The sequence below is a fragment of the Cannabis sativa genome, chromosome 2, assembly GCF_029168945.1.
Source record: "Cannabis sativa cultivar Pink pepper isolate KNU-18-1 chromosome 2, ASM2916894v1, whole genome shotgun sequence".
NCBI lineage: Eukaryota > Viridiplantae > Streptophyta > Magnoliopsida > Rosales > Cannabaceae > Cannabis > Cannabis sativa.
Genome location: NC_083602.1, coordinates 58,180,298 through 58,199,816, shown reverse-complemented (window position 1 = coordinate 58,199,816; position 19,519 = coordinate 58,180,298). Strand labels below are relative to the sequence as shown.

General features: G+C 33.1%; 1 protein-coding gene, 1 long non-coding RNA gene and 1 other non-coding gene across 4 annotated transcripts in view; 1 reads left to right on the top strand and 2 right to left on the bottom strand.

The window, feature by feature from the left end:
- Positions 1-601: 601 nt before the first annotated feature.
- Positions 602-19,519, bottom strand: part of LOC133035038 (uncharacterized) — a 67,156-nt gene continuing 48,238 nt past the window's right edge. Inside the window, exon 2 of the long non-coding RNA XR_009686321.1 lies at positions 602-811. This is a non-coding gene — a long non-coding RNA (uncharacterized LOC133035038). The remainder of the gene's footprint in view (positions 812-19,519) is intronic.
- Positions 630-3,263, bottom strand: LOC115719767 (UDP-glycosyltransferase 71K2). 2 transcript variants are annotated; one of them, XM_030648955.2, is made up of 2 exons: positions 1,511-3,263; positions 630-1,182 (listed from the first exon to the last, which is right to left on the bottom strand). In XM_030648955.2, the coding sequence occupies exons 1-2, from the start codon at positions 2,871-2,873 to the stop codon at positions 1,145-1,147; spliced, it is 1,401 nt and encodes a 466-aa protein (XP_030504815.2). In that variant the 5' UTR covers positions 2,874-3,263; the 3' UTR covers positions 630-1,144. The 2 variants fall into 2 exon arrangements, with proteins under 2 accessions (XP_030504815.2, XP_030504814.2); XM_030648954.2 differs by having other exon boundaries at positions 630-1,106.
- Positions 10,189-10,295, top strand: LOC115721511 (small nucleolar RNA R71). The gene has a single exon (XR_004012530.1). It is a non-coding gene; the product is annotated as a small nucleolar RNA R71 (small nucleolar RNA).

Below are 19,519 nucleotides of genomic sequence, written 5' to 3'. Positions count from 1 at the left end.
TATTATTATTATTATTATTATTATTATTATTATTATTATTATTATTATTATTATTAGCTTAATTGGAGATTTTTTCTTTTAGAAGTAATAAAAAAAGTAAAAAATAAGAGAATAATTAAGAAAAAAAAAAGAGGTATTGAAGCTATATTTAGTTAAATTTTTTTAAATTTAAAAGTCTACAAAATCATGTTAATGAAATACAAAAATTCTTATTGTGATTTGTTGCAACAATATATATTATGAAATATGAAATAAGAATGTTAAAAACTTAAAAAAAAATCAAAATAAATAATGATCTATATTTATATATATATATAAATATATTACTTTTTTTTATAAAACAAACAGCCACGTTTTTTTTTTTTAAAAAAAAAAGTCTAAACAAATTTATTAAATAATATAATTAATAATAATAAAATAATAAAAAATATGAAAAAATAAATAATAAATATTTAAAACCTAATAAAAAATTAAAAAAGAAAGAATTAAAGATAGAGCTATTTGGAGTGATTTTAAAATGCCATATTTATTATTCTATTTCATACGTCTCCTTTATATATTGATATATTGATTCTAAACGATCTAATGAGAATATCAAAAATATAAAAATAAAAATTAAAACAATTAAATTAAACTGATATACAACATAATTTCTGTTTTTTTTTGGGGTCGAGCATTAATGAAGAGGAAAACACCTCCACATGGCTACATACATATGTCACAGGTACAAGGTTCTTTTAATTTTATTCAACACTCTAACTAACGGTGATCCAAATTTTGACATCAAAAGTATGAAAAAAAATAAAAAAAACTCTAATTTCACTGATAAATAAGAATGAAAATAAATAAATAAATAGAGTGGCAAATCAGAGATCTCGAGCCAGAGATGTGCGCAAAAGCTTGCTTCTCTCTCTTGCAGTTGCAGAGACATTTCCAGGTCAGTCGACCCTTTCTCTCTGTCATTTTTCTTCTCCACCGGCTTTAATGGCGAACCACCGTGGATCCTGTCGAAGAACAACGTTTTCCTTGCACGTATAGAAACGACTAAGAACCATCGAGCTGATCCCACTCGCCCCTGCGATTCTCTTCCTTCCCGTTAGTGATCACTGCCATGAAGAGAGCCCTCACTTAGGAAGATTTTAGATCAGGAAGAAGAAGACGACGAAGAAGGAAGAATGAGATCTGATAATTATATGTAATTCATCAAGTGGGCCAATAACAGATCCACACGTGGCATATAAACCAAATTCTGTTATATTTAAGAGAGTGGTGGTAATAACGGAAAGGTATAAAATTTAATCCGTAAAAAAAATATATTTATAAAATATCTAAACTTAATTGATGACATTTGTTTGTTTATAAAATAAAAGAAACAACATAGAAAAGCATGCGTAACATTGAAATCAAACATAGAAATAAGCACATAAACAAGACAGTAATTAACGCTGTCACTAGTTGCTTCCTATGATATTATCGATAAATTTTCGAATAGCATCAAATGAGAATCCACCTTTCTCAACAGATTTCCTGGCAATATCACTCATCTCTTTCACCTTTTTTCTCATCACCACATTATGATCACCCTCCATAAGCTTTTTTATTGCATTTCCAATCTCCTCCGCTGTCACAAGTTGATTATGTCCACGATTCCTGTAATCCAATCTCAGCTCAATAGCTAAGTCGAACTCCCTCACCATCTGAAATGCATTAAGTTGTTGCTCTGCATAAACTGGCCATGTTACAATGGGAACCCCATACCATAAACTCTCCAATATAGAATTCCAGCCACAATGGGACACAAAGCCACCCACAGCATTGTGAGCCAAGACTTCGACCTGAGGCGCCCACTCATTGCATATCATTCCTTTACTTCCAATCCTCTCCAAGAATCCTTCTGGCAAGATTTCGTCTATTATTGTCGGCTGTTGAACTCGTATAGACCACAAGAATCTATGGCCACTGCATTCCAATCCAGATGCAATCTCTCTCAACTGTGAAGCATCAAAAGTACCAACACTCCCAAAGCAGAGAAACACTACAGATGACTGAGGCTGCTCATCAAGCCATTTGAAGATTCTATTGTTCTGAACATGATCTGTACTTGAGTGAGGTTGTCCCTTGAAGTTAACCACCGGTCCAACCATGTAAATTGGAGGTGTTTCCCCATCATTAAAGGAGGTAGCACCATGAGCCTCCAGTCCCTCAAAAGAATTCACTATAATTCCTTTTGTCTCTCTGAACCTTTGAGCCATTTTAACACAAGCAGAGTAGCCACCATCTTTGCAAAAATAAGCTTGAGGAAGGGCACTCCAAGGAACAGGATTATGAAAACCCTTTAAGCTATACTCATTAGGATTTGATTCTTTCAACTCGGAGCTGATCTGGTCATGACGAGTTGCAAGGTAAAGCATTGAACTAAGAAATCCAATGTTGGAAGGCATGAACATATAAGAAGGGAGGCCTAGCTCGTTGGCCACATCCATCATAGGCATACAAAAGAAATCAAGAACCATTACAAAACAACCTTGAGAGTGAGTGGTCTCTGAATTGGAGTGAGATGGCACAATATGTTTAAGTGCATCTCTGACATGAGGAACAAGACTCTCCACGTACACGTAGATATAACTTTCTGGTGAGTTGAGTAGCTCGGGTGGAGGTGGGTCAACTTGAGGGAGATGAGCGAGTTTGACTCGGGATTGTGATAGTGAGGGCACTAGGGAATTAATATATGCGTCATGGTTGGGAAATTTCATGCTGAGAATTGTGATGAAAAGTCGATCATCATATTGTATCAAGCGCTTGGCAAATTCAAGCATGGAGACTAGGTGACCTATTCCAGGAGATGGGATGAACAACAACTCTGTTCTTTTCATTTTAGCTTCTTGATGATGATGATGATGTACGACTACGTTTCTTCTTCTTCTTTTTCCTATCTTTTTGTTACTTCTGAATTGATTTTATAATGTCTTATCTCGCCCATTAATATGGGAACATGTTCTGTTTTTCATTATATACCTTGGATGAAATCCAATGGCTGAAAACAAAACTACATTTTCTGATTGGTAATGAACGTATACTGCTACGTGGGTTAGGTTCAAACATGTGTATGTGTGTAGACTGTGGCTATTTTACAGAGAAAACAAAAACAATAATACTCAAACAGCATCACTCTTCATATTTTGTACAACTAAACAATATTTGTTTATGCATGTGACCCCATCCCGTTCTCTGATGTATGAATTGAATTTAAGGGCTTTCATTGTTATTATTATCATCTCACCTAACCAAAGTATAGCCTGTCAACTGCCAACCATTAAAATATTGACATTACATCAAACCAATAATTGATTGCTCTCGAATTATCATCAAACTAATTAACTTTCAGTCTGTCTATGTGGGGAAATAATACAATGTTTAAGAACAATATCAACTGCAAGCATCAAGGGTTCAGATAGTTGATAGCATAATTCACTATGCGATACAAAACCAAATGCAAAGGTTCCTTTTCTGAATAAGAAATTACTTTATTCCCATTTCACTTTGACAACAACAAACTTACCTGACCTTAGAATGAAATTAGAATAGGTCGAAATTTTAGTAGACTAATACTAATTGCTTCCAATGATACCATCGATCAATTTTCCAATAGCAGTAAATGATGATCCGCCGTCTCAACAGCTTTTCTGGCCAATTGCAGTAAATGTCATTTTGCAACGCGACATGTCGAGAAAGTGTTAGGCACTGGTACCTAATAGCAATGTTCTATATAAAGTGATTAAAAAAGCGTAAATTCATTAATTACTCAAAACTTTATGCTAATAGTCAGTGGAATTTACCTAAATTCCCTTGTTTAACAGCTATATCAATGTCATAGTCTGGGGCCAAACTAGGATTAGATGTCAACGGGGCAAAAATATTCTTTGATTTTCTTCAAGATCTTAAATTATTTAATCCACATAAAATATCACATTTTTCATACTACTACCAAATAAATAAAAAACATTATCATCTCATTATTATGATTTACATTCCAAAATGTATCAGAGAATATATAATATAATAATGATAAAATTTTAAATTTTGAGATAAAATAATTTCACAAGAGTCGAGGACTACATAATTTTGATACCCGAGTAGTGTTCTAAAATGACGATAAAACTTTCATTAAGTAAAAATAATCAACTTAATAAATTAATGGATCATTTTAAAAACTAGTTAATATACCTGTTTTTCGCGCGACTAATTTAATTTTTTTTAGTATTATAATAAATACTTACTTAAAAATATAATTCTAATCTGTAGTAAAATTATAAATATATTATCTTATTTCATATTATTATAAATAATTTATTTATTAAAAACTAAATGTATAATTTTATTAATTATTATTTAGAATTATTTATTAGGAAGTTTAAAATTTATTATATGTAGTATTTTAAATTATTTTTGTTAAAAAAATATTTTTATAAAGATAAATAAATAAAGTGGTATAGAAAAAAATTACGGCATTTCCCATAATACATTATTTTCATATCTCGATAATTCAAAACTATTGTTATTATTGTATCTCACTTGTTGTCTCATTGTATCTCACTTATTTTTATAAAAAAACTTGTTGTGAAAATTATATACGCAAGTATACGCAGTCACACAAGTAATAAAGTGATAAGTAAGATCGTCTCCACGGGGATTGCAAACAAAAATATCTTGTAAAACCAACTAATTACAACCTAAAGTAAAAAGAAATAATATGCTAATGGTCGAGTAATGATTCAAAATTAGAAATGACATGAATTAATCTTGTTAGAATTAAACTACTGTTGCTAAGAAAAAAATTGGTTGCAAGATAAAAGTTGTAATATGGTAAAAATGGCTTGAATAACTAATTCCTTCTAGTCAGGTTTTTTTACAGTCAGTATAGCATCGGTTCAGCATTACTCTAGCATTCTGCACAGAGATAATAAAAAATTCCTCTAGGCTTGTGAGAATTTTCCAACACTCACAACTTTAATTCTACCACTTAGCTCAATATATTCCTATATCAAACCAGCAAGCAGAACACTATTCAAATATTAATTTGGTAAGTTATGCAAGGTAAACGAAATATTGCTATCCCACTTACAAAGAAAAGCCTAAATCTAGGTTTTTACTTGCTTCATTCAAGTTGAACTACTAGATCTAGCCCTTCCGGTACAAGATCTAGCTTAGCAAATTGTTATTCATGGCCAAGAAACAACAATCAATTAAAATGAAACTCACTTGAATGAACAAAGGCAAACAAATGCTAAAATAAGCTTAAAATTTAATCATACCCAACTTAGAAGTTCATAGCCATTCAAGCCTCAAAAGTTTAGCTCATATTCAAGTAAGAAGATAAAATCCAAGCTAAAAACAATTCATCCATGGCTGCTGCCCAAATTTACAATCTCAAGAAGTTTTTGATCCTAAGTACAAACAACAATAAAAGATGAAAATAAAGAAGACTATTAAGAAAGGGTAAAAGAAAAGTCAAACATTAGGCTTGGTCCCCTCTTATTTCTTCTTTGTTGTACTTCCTGCTGCAATTAAAGCTCCTCCAGAAAAAATGCAGCTGCTCAAGTACGAGATGATGAGGATGATAATGGTGTACTTTTTTTTTTCTCTTCTTTTAGATGTTGCGTTCTTAGGGTACCAACCTCCTACCCCGAAATAGAAGCCCAAACTTTTCCACTTTGGCCCACTAGGGTTAGACCCCTTTCCTCCACGTCAGCTGGCTGGTGTAATTTGAGTGACTGGACCGAAGTTGTTGAGGTGGATAAGTGAAATTCGTGTTTCCATGTCACTGCCAGGATGCTGAATTCACTTCAGCATTGCTTCAGCAATCAACCCAATTTCAGCTTGTGTTCCTTTTCTTCCTTGCTTCTTTTTCTTTTTCCTATCAATTTAATTTCTCATTTTTCAACAAAATAAGCACAGTTAATTGGAAAAACACACCCACCAATATCAATATTTACAAGACTTAAATGTTAGATTACTAAATAGAAAATAACATTAAAACTAATTAAAATTAAGCAAATAAACACATTTTCACTACTCTTCTCACAATACTTTAGTTTAAAAGCATAAAAATTAACTCTATACCATAGAGTTATCACACCCCAAACTTAGAGTATTGCTCGTCCTCGAGTAATGAAAAGCAAAAAGAACTAAACAATAAAAACAGAAAATGACAGCGACACTAACATGCTTGCAGTAGAGAAAATCTTGCTCTTTCACACTTGGTCTAGGGACGAAAAGTGCTCTCAGAATTAGATGAAATGGAAGTGTAATTGACAGTAGTGAATATGCCTTGAACTTGTGTGTTTCAATAGAATTTTGCATGCTATCTATGTCCTTAAAACTTACCAAGAGTAATTTGATCAAATAAATTTGCAAATACTTCCCACCAACAACTTGAATTTCTATAACATCCACCTTTGATCCTCAAGTTTAAAGGTTTGCTTCCATAAGTTGAATTAGTGCAATCCTCTCCACTAATGTAGCTTAGCTTTACAACTTAGATCAAAAGGACTTGACTAGGCTTGAATGTTAGGCTTGGGTTAGGGTATGGTAAATGATGTATTTAAGCTAGCTCAACACCTAACCACTTTACTTGTCAAAAACCGAGCCTCTTCCTTAAGAATTTTTTTTTTCTCTTGACCCTCTTCCCTAATTCATACTCACAAGTACTTGATATTAAAATTGACTTCTCTTGCTATGTTTATTCTTTTTTTTTTTTGAACTAAAATGGGTGGAACACCCCAAACTTAGTTGCAAGCATATGTATTTTTTTGTTTTCTTTTCTTTCATTGCTGATTTTTTTTTCTTTTTTTTATACATTAGAAAGACATTTATTACTATATTATACTTATATAATAAATAGCAAGAGAAGGTTAATTGAAAGTTCATACTCATATACTTTTTGAGCTCATTCTCCCACCCCAAACTTACAACCCAACATTATCCCCAATGTGGCTAAAAGTATAACCTTGAATTAGCTCGCCACTAGTTACACTCACCGCACTTACCCCAAACTTAATGTGAAACTTGGCTCTTGACAAGTGAGCAATTAAGTTAGGACATATTTGGAAATGCAAATTAGGATTGGCGTTAGATGTATGATTGGGTTGCACAACAAGAATAGGCTAAACGGCTCAAACTTGGGTGACTAGGGAAAAATTGAATGTATAGGGAAGGTTAGAAAGGCTCAAACATCCAAAGATGGCCTAAATCATTTCTAAGTCATAAAGCTCGCTAGGATTTCACCTCAAGGATTACACTAGCTAATTCTAGATGCTTAAACTCTCTCAAAGTGTTAGCTATTCTAAAAACTCAAGGTATGGTGGGATAACACAAACACACAATTGTTGAAAGCATTCCTCATAGGCTAGCATTTAGACAAGAATAGCACTTAAAGTTAGCATTTTCAACACACAAACCAAGGCACTCCACAAATGGAGGAAAATGGATATTTTTCATCATCGAGCGCTACCCTAAACCAAGCTGAAAATACATGCAGTATTTTTCTCATTTGCAAGCTAAAACATAACATCACAAACATGACAAAATAACATGATTAATACACATCTAATCCACATAATATTTATTACTCACACAACTAAAGACAACAATAAAAGTAAACTAAGTAAACAATCAACCACAACCAGCAATAACAATTTAACTAAGGAAAAAAAAAAACTCCCTCAAGATTTGAACTCTTCCCCACTAGAGTCTCTGCTTCAAAATGCTGAAGCGATGCTGATCCAATGCTGTACTGGGACCTACTGCTTCAACATACAAATTTGCTCACACCATATTGCAGCAACCCCTTTTTTCTGTCATTCCATTCTTTGCACCTGCAATAACAATCACCACACCATTACAAATTCATTAGTAACTAAAGAGATTGAAATTATATAAGTATGTATACATGTATATACTTTTTTTTCTTTTTTTTTCTTCTTCTTTTTTAACAAGGGGTGGCACACCCCAAACTTATTACATAGCATATATATAACTAAATATAATCTTGTTCCTCCGCTCTCGGGTTGCCCAAATGTGATTCACTAAAGCCATGACAACCTGAGACCCTTCTTCCTCAAGCCTCTTCCAATGTGATGGAGGTCTTTGCTCGATCAACCTCACCACCCCCAAACTTCACTCCTTGGCCTTTCACCAAAAATTTTCTTCTTGAAAGTGCATCACGTAGTTCTACCACCCCGTCGGGGTACACTCTCACCACCAAGAAAGATCCATCACACCTTGAATCTAGTCGTCCATGAGTAGCCTTCGTTAAAGAGTTAGCAAAAATCACTTGCTGCCCAACTTTAAACATTTGAGACCAAATTTTTCTACTAAACTTCTTTTTCTTTCTCTTCTTTGTGGGTGGTTTTTTAGGTTCAAATGATGTGTTGTCTTTGCTTTCTCGCGGCTCGTGATCCTTAGCAATTTCTTTAAGGGGAATCTTCTTTCTCACCTTCTTACTATTTTTGAATTTGGACTCCTCAACCATGTTAGGATCCATATCTCTAATTGCTAAGCATTCTCCTATTGCATCCGGAGCACGTATGGGATGGAAAATCTTGAACGTGGCTTGCTCATCTTGAGCTCTCATGGTAAGCTCTCCCTTTTCAACATCTATAAAAGTTCTTCCCGTGGCAAGAAATGGCCTCCCTAAAATGATTGGAACTTCCCTATCTTGCTCATAGTCAAGAATAATGAAATCGGCCGGAAAAATGAACTTATCCACTTGTACCAACACATCTTCAATTTTCCCTTCCAGATGAGCCATGGAACGATCCGCTAATTGCAAAGTGACGGTGGTTGTCCTTGCTTCTCCAATTCCCAACTTCCTAAAAATAGATATAGGCATGAGATTAATACTAGCTCCCAAGTCACAAAGAGCTCTTCCAACATCTCGACCCCCTATAGAAATTGGAATTGTAAAGCTGCCCGGATCTTTCAATTTGGGTGGAATTTTACTTTTCAACATAGCACTACATCCCTTCGTCAAAGCGACCGTTTCAAACTCACCAAACTTCCTTTTCTTTGTGAAAATATCCTTCAAAAACTTCACATAAGTTGGCATTTGCTCCAAAGCTTCCACTAAAGGTATATTGATGTGGAGCTGCTTTAGATCATCAAGAAATCTCCGAAATTGACCATCGTCTTGTTGCTTCTTGAACCGTTGAGGAAATGGTGGCGGTGGCTTTTGCAAAGACTTTTCTGCAGTAGAATGCTGACTGGATGCTGTAACTACTGGGGGAATTTCAGCAGCTGAAGTTGCTGGTTTTTTCTTCATTTCCCCCCTCTTTTTGGATTGAAGAGGGCTCTTTACTGCCTGTTGCAGCCACATTTGACTCAATTATTTTTCCACTTCTCAAGGTTACCGCTTTGCAATGTTCTTTGCCATTTCTTCTTAGGTTTTCGGTGTCACTAGGCAAAGTGTCTTGTGGTCTATTCTTCAAATCATTGGCCAATTGCCCCAATTGAACTTCAAGATTCCGAAGAGATGTTGCTTGGCTTTGAAGTACAGCGTCATTCTTGGCCATATAATCTCTCATTAAGCTCTCCAAAGAACTAGTTTGAGAGCCTTGAGGTTGGTGAGGTTGTTGAGGTCTTGGTTGTTGAGAAAAGCCCGGCGGGAATGATTGCTTTCCTTGTGCTTGTGCTCCACTTGAACTTGCCCCTTGACCTCCCCATGAAAAGTTTGGATGATGCTTCCATGCCGGATTGTAGGAGTTTGAGTATGGATTGTTGTTGCGGTTGAAGTTTTGATTACCCACATAGCAAACCGAAGCTGAATTTGAAGGGCGATTTTCAAAAGTATGCCCATCACCACAATACACACAAGAGATTTCTGCCCTTTGAATGGCAGCGGCTGGTTGTACACTTCCTCCCATATTCATATTCTTCAAAATGTTGGTCATTGAGGCCATGTGAGCAGTTAGAGCGGTCAAAGCATCTACTTCAAGAACACCCGCTACTTTTCGGCTTGTAGGAGCTCTATTAGTTCACCATTGATAGTTGTTGCTAGCTATCCTTTCCAAAATCTCAAAAGCTTCATTGTAAGACTTGGAAAGAATGGCTCCATTAGCGGAAGCATCCAACACCATCATAGATGCCGCATTGAGACCATTGTAAAATGTCTCAAGTTGGATACAATGAGGAATACCATGGTGTGGGCACTTCCTCAACAACTCCTTGAATCTTTCCCATGCATCACTAGTAGTCTCATCTTCCAATTGTTGAAAGGACATGATCTCGCTTCGAAACTTTGCATTTCTTGTTGGAGGAAAGTACTTTCTCAAGAATTTTTCAGCCAAGTCATTCCAATTAGTCACCGAATCGGGAGGAAGAGTGTTAAGCCATGCTCTAGCCCGATCCCTCAAGGAAAATGGGAACAACTTCAATCTTAAAGCCACTTCACTTACTCCTTGTAGCTTGAAAGAGTCACTCACCTCCAAAAATGAGTGAATATGGAGGTGAGGATCTTCCGTTGGCGACCCACCAAATTGACCAACCGTTTGGAGCATTTGAAACATGACGGGCTTGAGCTCAAAGTGAGGTGCTTGGATTTCGGGTCTCACAATACCCGGAGTTAACTCATTGAACATAGGGGCTGCATACTCTCTTATTGCTCGGGCTCTATCATCGGCCAAAGCAATAGGATTGGCTTCATTATGAGCACCCCCAATTTTAAACCCATCGACCATATTGCAGCGTTTTTTAGCCTTTTGTTCCTTCCTCCTTTTTCTAAAAGCGCGTTCAATTTCGGGGTCAATAGGAGCAAGTTCAAGGTCTTCTTCTTGCTCGTTCATACACTACATTACACCTGAAAAAGAAAAATTTAGCGTACCAAATAGGATTAAAACTTTAAACCAGAATATAAATTGCAAAATAGTTGATAATACACAATTTTTAGTTTCAATCCCCGGCAACGGCGCCAAAAACTTGTTGTGAAAATTATATACGCAAGTATACGCAGTCACACAAGTAATAAAGTGATAAGTAAGATCATCTCGACATGGATTGCAAACAAAAATATCTTGTAAAACCAACTAATTACAACCTAAAATAAAAAGAAATAATATGCAAATGGTTGAGTAATGATTCAAAATTAGAAATGACATGAATTAATCTTGTTATAATTAAACTACTGCTGCTAAGAAAAAAATTGGTTGCAAGATAAAAGTTGTAATATGGTAAAAATGGCTTGAATAACTAATTCCTTCTAGTCAGGTTTTTTTACAGTTAGTACAGCATCGGTTCAGCATTACTCTAGCATTCTGCACAGAGATAACAAAAAATTCCTCTAGGCTTCTGACAATTTTCCAACACTCACAACTTTAATTCTACCACTTAGCTCTATATATTCCTATATCAAACCAGCAAGCAGAACACTATTCAAACATTAATTTGGTAAGTTATGCAAGGTAAATGAAATATTCCTATCCCACTTACAATGAAAAGCCTAAATCTAGGTTTTCACTTGCTTCATTCAAGTTGAACTACTAGATCTAGCCCTTCTGGTACAAGATCTAGCTTAGCAAATTGTTATTCATGGCCAAGAAACAACAATCAATTAAAATGAAACTCACTTGAATGAAAAAAGGCAAACAAATGCTAAAATAAGCTTAAAATTTAATCATACCCAACTTAGAAGTTCATAGCCATTCAAGCCTCAAAAGTTTAGCTCATATTCAAGAAAGAAGATAAAATCCAAGCTAAAAACAATTCATCCATGGCTGCTGCCCAAATTTACAATCTCAAGAAGTTTTTGATACTAAGTACAAACAACAATAAAAGATGAAAATAAAGAAGACTATTAAGAAAGGGTAAAAGAAAAGTCAAACACTAGGCTTGGTCCCCTCTTAGTTCTTCTTTGTTGTACTTCCTGCTGCAATTAAAGCTCCTCCATAAAAAATGCAGCTGCTCAAGTACGAGATGATGAGGATGATAATGGTGTATTTTTTTTTTCTCTTCTTTTAGATGTTGGGTTTTAGGGTACCAACCTCCTACCCCAAAATAGAAGCCCAAACTTTTCCACTTTGGCCCACTAGGGTTAGACTCCTTTCTTCCACGTCAGCTGGCTGGTGTAATTTGAGTGACTGGACCGAAGTTGCTGAGGTGGATAAGTGAAATTCGTGTTTCCACGTCACTGCCAGGATGCTGAATTCACTTCAGCATTGCTTCAGCAATCAACCCAATTTCAGCTTGTGTTCCTTTTCTTCCTTGCTTATTTTTCTTTTTCCTATCAATTTAATTCCTCATTCTTCAACAAAATAAGCACAGTTAATTGGAAAAACACACCCAACAAGATCAATATTTACAAGACTTAAAGGTTAGATTACTAAATAGAAAATAACATTAAAACTAATTAAAATTAAGCAAATAAACACATTTTCACTACTCTTCTCACAATACTTTAGTTTAAAAGCATAAAAATTAACTCTATTCCATAGAGTTATCAATAATTTATTTATTAAAAACTAAATGTATAATTTTATTAATTATTATTTAGAATTATTTATTAGGAAGTTTAAAATTTATTATATGTAGTATTTTAAATTATTTTGTTAAAAAAATATTTTTATAAAGATAAATAAATAAGGTGGTATAGAAAAAAATTACGGCATTTCCCATAATACATTATTTTCATATCTCGATCATTCAAAACTATTGTTATTATTGTATCTCACTTGTTGTTTCATTGTATCTCACTTATTTTTATCACCGTATCTCACCCGTTGTCATTACTGTATCACATCTATTGTCATTACCATAGTTCACTTGTAATCATCATTATTGTATTTCCCAAATCTATATCTTAATCTTAGAGTTCATCTCGAATTTTAAACATTTGTTTTTTAACATTTTTGAGACATTAGAAAAAATTCATTAATTTGTTCTGTTATTATTAATTAATATGTTTTGAAAAAGTGATTATTATTTTCTAAATATCTTAATTAAAAAAAAGAAAAAAATATAAAAAAAATTAATATTTTAGTTATAAGAAATGCTAAAAGGCAACCCTCCTTGCTGGTATCATACCATTATTAGTGTAATTAAGTAACATGTTCCATATAACTTAAAAAAAAATAAGATTTAGAGAATATCGCTAACCAATCGTAGGGTGCCAACCCTCCTTGTTGTTATCATTTTTATATTATATTATTATTATTAATATTACTATAATATTTTTTTAAAAAAATAAAAGCAAAATACGTTAAGGTTGTATATATAAGAATATTTTTATTTAAGGAAATATATTTCTATTTAAGAAAATAAATTTCTATTGAAGGAAATAAAATAAATAATTGATTTTCTGATAAATGAATATTTTATATTCATTGAATCTGGACAAAATCAATTACGTAATATTCTATATATGGTCAGAATTCTATATTCATTATCCGATTTGATTTCCTGAATTGATTGTCAAAATATATTGACAATTAATGTGGCGCAGATACTGATGGAGTATCTCACCTATAAGTATAGGGTCTCGGTCCCCGAGGTTTTGACTCATTCTGATTATTCAGCAATTCCATCTAAAGAGAGTTGAGAGAGCGAGGAAGCCCGATTACCCACATCAACCAGTTTCCTTTGCAGATCAAAGCTTATGTGGGTTTGAAGCTCAAGAATCAATGGCTAGAGGTATTTCGATCCTTAAGTTATATAGTGTATATATTGTTGGAATTTATTTTACCAGGATCTTAGATCTACTCACAAGTATATTTATTAACACCCTAAATATGAACTTTCTAAAACGATGAAATAAACACATATAAAGTTTAGTAAACCTTACATTGGGTGCAGCGGAATAATATGACTCCTCCCGTTCAGATATCTAGCCCTTGATTCCTTTCTGTAGCAGAGCATTATCAATATCTGAACCTGGATCTTTTTCTCTGAATCTTTGATGCTGAAACTCCTTCTTGCTGAATGTCTTTCTTCACGATCTTCCTCACTATGGTTGAGGTATCACTTGCTGTGTGTGGGCACTACTCATACACTAAGTATTTCGAAATCTCAATGAGGAAGAGAGAGAGAGTGGGTTCGGCCAAAGATAGGGAGAGAGAAGGCTCAGGTTTTTCTCTGAAGGAAAAATAGAAAATTTAAGTGTAATTTTCCTGAAGCCTTCACTATCTATTTATAGCATTCCACTAGGGTTAGGTTTGAATTATTTGGCATTAAAATAATAAAAATATCAGTTTAAAATTTCAAACCAAGTGGTCGGCCATGTACAGTAATGGGCCTCACTTTTTTGCAATTTTGCAGTTTTATCTTTTCTGCATCTGATTTTCTCAAAAACGCCAATTTTCTAATTCAACCATTTAAATGCCAATTCTAACTATTTAATAACTATAAATAATTATTAAATAATATTGTCATTTATCATATTTATTAATTGAACCATACAAAGTATCATAATTAACAAATATGCCCCTATTAACTCTTTCTTTACAATTTCGCCCTTACTTAGTGAAAAATTCACAAATAGACATAGTCTAATTTGAGAATTATAATTGATTAATCAAAACCAATTACATGAGTCTTACAAGCAATATTATCTCAACTAGTGCGGGGACCATGGGTCTATATAACCGAGCTTCCAATAAGTAGATCAAGAATTTAGCACTAAAATTCACTAACTTATTAATTCTTCGTTGAATCCACGCATAGAACTTAGAATTGCACTCTCAGTATATAGAATGCTCTATATGTTCCACCATATAGACGCATAATTAGTTATCCATTGTTATAATCCTAATGTGATCAATGATCCTCTATATGAATGATCTACACTGTAAAGGGATTAGATTACCGTTACACCCTACAATGTATTTATTCCTTAAAACACTTGACCTCGTATAAATGATATTTCAGCTTATGTGAAATGAGTACTCCACCATTTATGTTCGTTTGGTCAAGCTCGAAGGAGATCATCCTTTGCTTACTATTCGCCAGATGGAAGCTACAGATTCCATGTTTATGCTAGCGCTCCCACTCAATTGCACTACTGTGTTCCCAAAATGTACATATCACCCTGACCTAAAAGTAGGCTTAACTAACAAATCAAAGAACACGAATAGCCTTTCAAGATTGAGCCTAATCATAACAGGATTAAGAACATTTGATCTAGGATCAATTAGGCGATATTGACTTGAATAGATATTACGGTAAGTTTAATAAATCTAAGTCAAAGTTCAATATCGGTCCCTTCCGATGCATACTCCATGCATCCAACCTGAGCTTTACTTTAACCAATGCTCTGGAAAGAACATAGCACTTCTCCAAATGCAAGTAAACTCTGTTGTAGATTATCATATCAGTAAAACCCTGTGTTTGATAAATCTAGGAAACTTTATTCACATAGTCATGTTTACTTTCCAATGTGTTGACGGCACAATAAACATGATCAAGTATGTGAAAAGGGTTTCGAATGAATTTATACATTATGTACATATAATCATGAAATAAATCATGTGAACCATAAAAGAGATCATTAAAAAATTAAATGTTATTTCTGATCTATATTAATAAGTAAATCTGATATATTGAAATGAGTTTTATTTAGGGCATAAAACCCAACAAACTCCCACTTGCACTAATATAAAACAAAAAGTGCGTTTCAAATAATCTCAACACTTTGATATACAAATCAAGTGTAGTAGTAGTAAACTCCTTGTAATAGGATCTGAAAGGTTGAATTAACCACAACCTTTCCTCCACTATTACTCTTCCTTAATCACAAAATCATTGATAATGTGAAATTCCTCTCTATATGTCTACTCTCTTGGGATACTGGATTCTATATCTTTGGCAACTACTACTTGGTTATTCAGGAAGTAACACTAGTAGTTAAGGCAATTTGGAATGGTGCCAAAGATGTATAGAACTTTCCTTAGACTGAATAAGTACCTTTCCTGCAACTTTAACATTCACTCCCTTCCTGGTAGACCTAGAGACTTCAGATAGGTTTTTACACTTCTCCAAAATCACTATTCCACCCCCAGAGTAATCACCATCTTATCAAAAAGATTTTCTAGCACAAAGGCAAATTTCGAAATCTGATATGGTGTAGTCTAAGAGTTTTAAACACACCCTTATAGACTAACATATAGTTCCTCTTCTTAATCTTAAGATTTACTTGATTGTCTTCCAATGTTCTTCTCCTGGATTAATCTGATACCTACTCATTACTCCCACTCAACAGCAGGTGTCTGGTCTAAGGCATACAAAAGCATATCTAAGACCTCTCACTGTTGATTTAAGAAATTCTTTCATGGCTTTATCTTTTCTGGAATAGTTGAGACTTTTCCTTAGATAAATAAAATCTATGTCTAAGAAGTTGTGAAGCTTCTATAGATTGTCGTTAGAAAGAAAAATTGTTCAGCATCCTACTAAAGTAAGTTGCTTGCATTAGAGTAAGTAATTACCAAGTATACCACAAGCCATAGGTTTAGATAAACTCAAACCTATAATACTAGGAACAGGAAGTTTGTTAAGTCCATTGAATAGACTTATTAACTAAAATTTCCTTTTATGTCCTTGTAATAGAAAACTTTAGGTTATTCCATGTGAATGGATTAAACCATACTTCTATTGGCTTTCTTCTTAGTTTCTTATCTTGACAATCCATTGCTTGTTTAAACTCACAATGGATTTTAATCACTAGTGTCTCCCAAGTCATAAGAAGGTGAGTTCCTAGAAACTCTCCTACTACGACAAGGTACCATGAATTATGTCTAAGAAGACTAAATGGTATTAACCTCTTCGGTTGTGACAAGACAACAGAGGCAGTGGGATCATCATATGTCAAATAAGATGATAGAACACTTTTGGAATCAAGAATTAAATATCTCCTTTATTTGCTACTTTATTTTCAGACTTAGTCATTTTCTTAGAAAAGTAGTATTTGTTTAAACAAACATTTTCTTATCTATTGACTATGGGATAGTCCACCCCTAATCACTTAGAATAGCTAACAAACCATGGTTAACAGTTCTAGCTTTTCTTAAGATTTTGATTAGGTCATCCATGAATCTAGTAATGATTTACATTAAGTGTACAACCATTACATCATTCTGAAATTGTGTTACCATAGAAGGAATTAGGCAACGACTAGTAACTAATCATCAACATGCAACTTGAAATTTCTGGGGAGGTAAGTTTGGATATAATTCAAAAATCAATTTAATGGTCTTTGAACTGCATATCTACTAACTATTTCTCCACCACTATCAGTTCGCAAGATCTTTAACCACTTACCTTAATGGTTTTAACCATTGCTAGAGATTAATGAAATTTTTAAACATTTCAAATTTCTTTGCTTAAGGTATAATCTAGAGTTCGTTTTAAGAATACAACAAAAACTCATATCCACTCCTGAATGTACATCCATCTGCGACTGAGATGAACTACTTTCAGTAGATATAGGCATCTTAACTCTTTGCAGAGATTGATCTTGTCAAATCCACTATGAACAAGATACAAATGCCATAGATTAAAAAAAATGTGGTAGTGTCTTTTGATGACTTAGGTTTAGTTACATCAAAGAGTTCTTAGAATACTGCAAGTGGATCCTGGTCACAGAATACCTAACTCATATTCCATACAGTTTTAATCCATTAATAGAAGATGGATATTAAACACTTGAGAAAGTGTAACTGTATTGTATTATGGAATTAGAAATATAAGAAAATTTCTGTTTGGAATCTAAAATTAAAGTCAAAGACTTAAATTTATACCAAATATAATGAGTAATTCTATCTTGGACCAGCACTACTAACACAAACTCTAAGTCAGATTTGCCCATACAAGTAGGAGATTTCTAAGATTGAAGATTTATATCAATTGGGAATAGAATTTCGGGATTATAATCATATGCGTCATTTAATTTCTTAAGAGAAAATATAGAATGACATGAAATGATTTATAGACCATTCATCCAATGATATGTTATTGGGCCAATTCGAAATGAATAAGCTAAGAGGAATTAGGATAATTTCGTTTATTAAATAAGAATCCAACGATGCTTCGATTACCGAAAGCCAAAGTAATCTGATTTATATAATCTTCTTGTTTCATATCGTAAAGATACTAGTCTAAGGTGTCATCAATTGATGAACAGCTAGATGTCGCATATACAATATTTATCTTTCGAGATCTAACACTATTATGTATGTCTAATGGTGAAAATCCACTAGGGATTTATCTCATTAGATAAACAAGCCAAGTTAGACCAACAATGAAGATTCGAAATTAAACTACAACTTAATAACAGAAAATAACATGGTTCAATATAAATTCATACACAATTCAAAAATTATAAACATATAGCAAGTAGGAATGACAAGTGAAAATACTAAAACTTACAATCCTAAATAATTTCTAAGGTTTTTCAACAAACTGATACAGTGTCCCGTTTAGGCGAGAGTCAAAGCATCATCCATTGAATAGAGTTGTCAGCTCATCTAAAATGATAACCATTCTAGCAAATCAAAGAACACGAATAGCCTTTCAAGATTGAGCCTAATCATAACAGGATTAAGAACATTTGATCTAGGATCAACTAGGCGATATTGACTTGAATAGATATTACGGTAAGTTTAATAAATCTAAGTCAAAGTTCAATATCGGTCCCTTCCGATGCATACTCCGTCCATCCAACCTGAGCTTTACTTTAACCAATGCTCTGGAAAGAACATAGCACTTCTCCAAATACAAGTAAACTCTGTTGTAGATTATCATATCAGTAAAACCCTGTGTCTGATAAATCTAGGAAACTTTATTCACATAGTCATGTTTACTTTCCAATGTGTTGACGGCACAATAAACATGATCAAGTATGTGAAAAGGGTTTCAGATGAATTTATACATTATGTACATATAATCATGAAATAAATCATGTGAACCATAAAAGAGATCATTAAAAAATTAAATGTTATTTCTGATCTATATTAATAAGTAAATCTGATTATATTGAAATGAGTTTTATTTAAGGCAAAAAACCCAACATATATTTGTTTATTCCGCATTTTATATACACATATATATATTTCAGTTTATACATATAAATGTCTAACAGTTGGTATCAGAGCGGTTTTATCTCTACCTTGATTTTATTTGAGTTTCACATATATATGTACATATACAGTGTTCATATATATATATATATATATTCATATTTGGTTGGTTTATACATATCTATATATATATTTTTCATTGAACTATTCATTATATCATATATATTATATATATACTTCCGAGAATTCTTATACATATATATATATTCTATTTATTCATTTATATATATATTATATATGGTTCTATATATATAGTTTTTATTATATATATATACGTATATATGTTTATATATGTATTATACATACGTTTTATTGTATAATATTGATTATAATACTCTCCTTCATATTTATAATGTTTTATGCAATATATACATTATATACGTATATATATAAACACGTGGAAATTT

What these genes read in the sequence shown, in the direction of transcription:
- LOC115719767 (XM_030648954.2), bottom strand. Translation starts at nt 2,873, where the DNA reads ATGAAAAGAACAGAGTTGTTGTTCATCCCATCTCCTGGAATAGGTCAC. An exon ending in CAGGAAATCTGTTGAGAAAG is followed by an intron (nt 1,107 to 1,510) that starts GTGGATTCTCAT and finishes TCTTCATGGCAG; the next exon opens with TGATCACTAACGGGAAGGAA.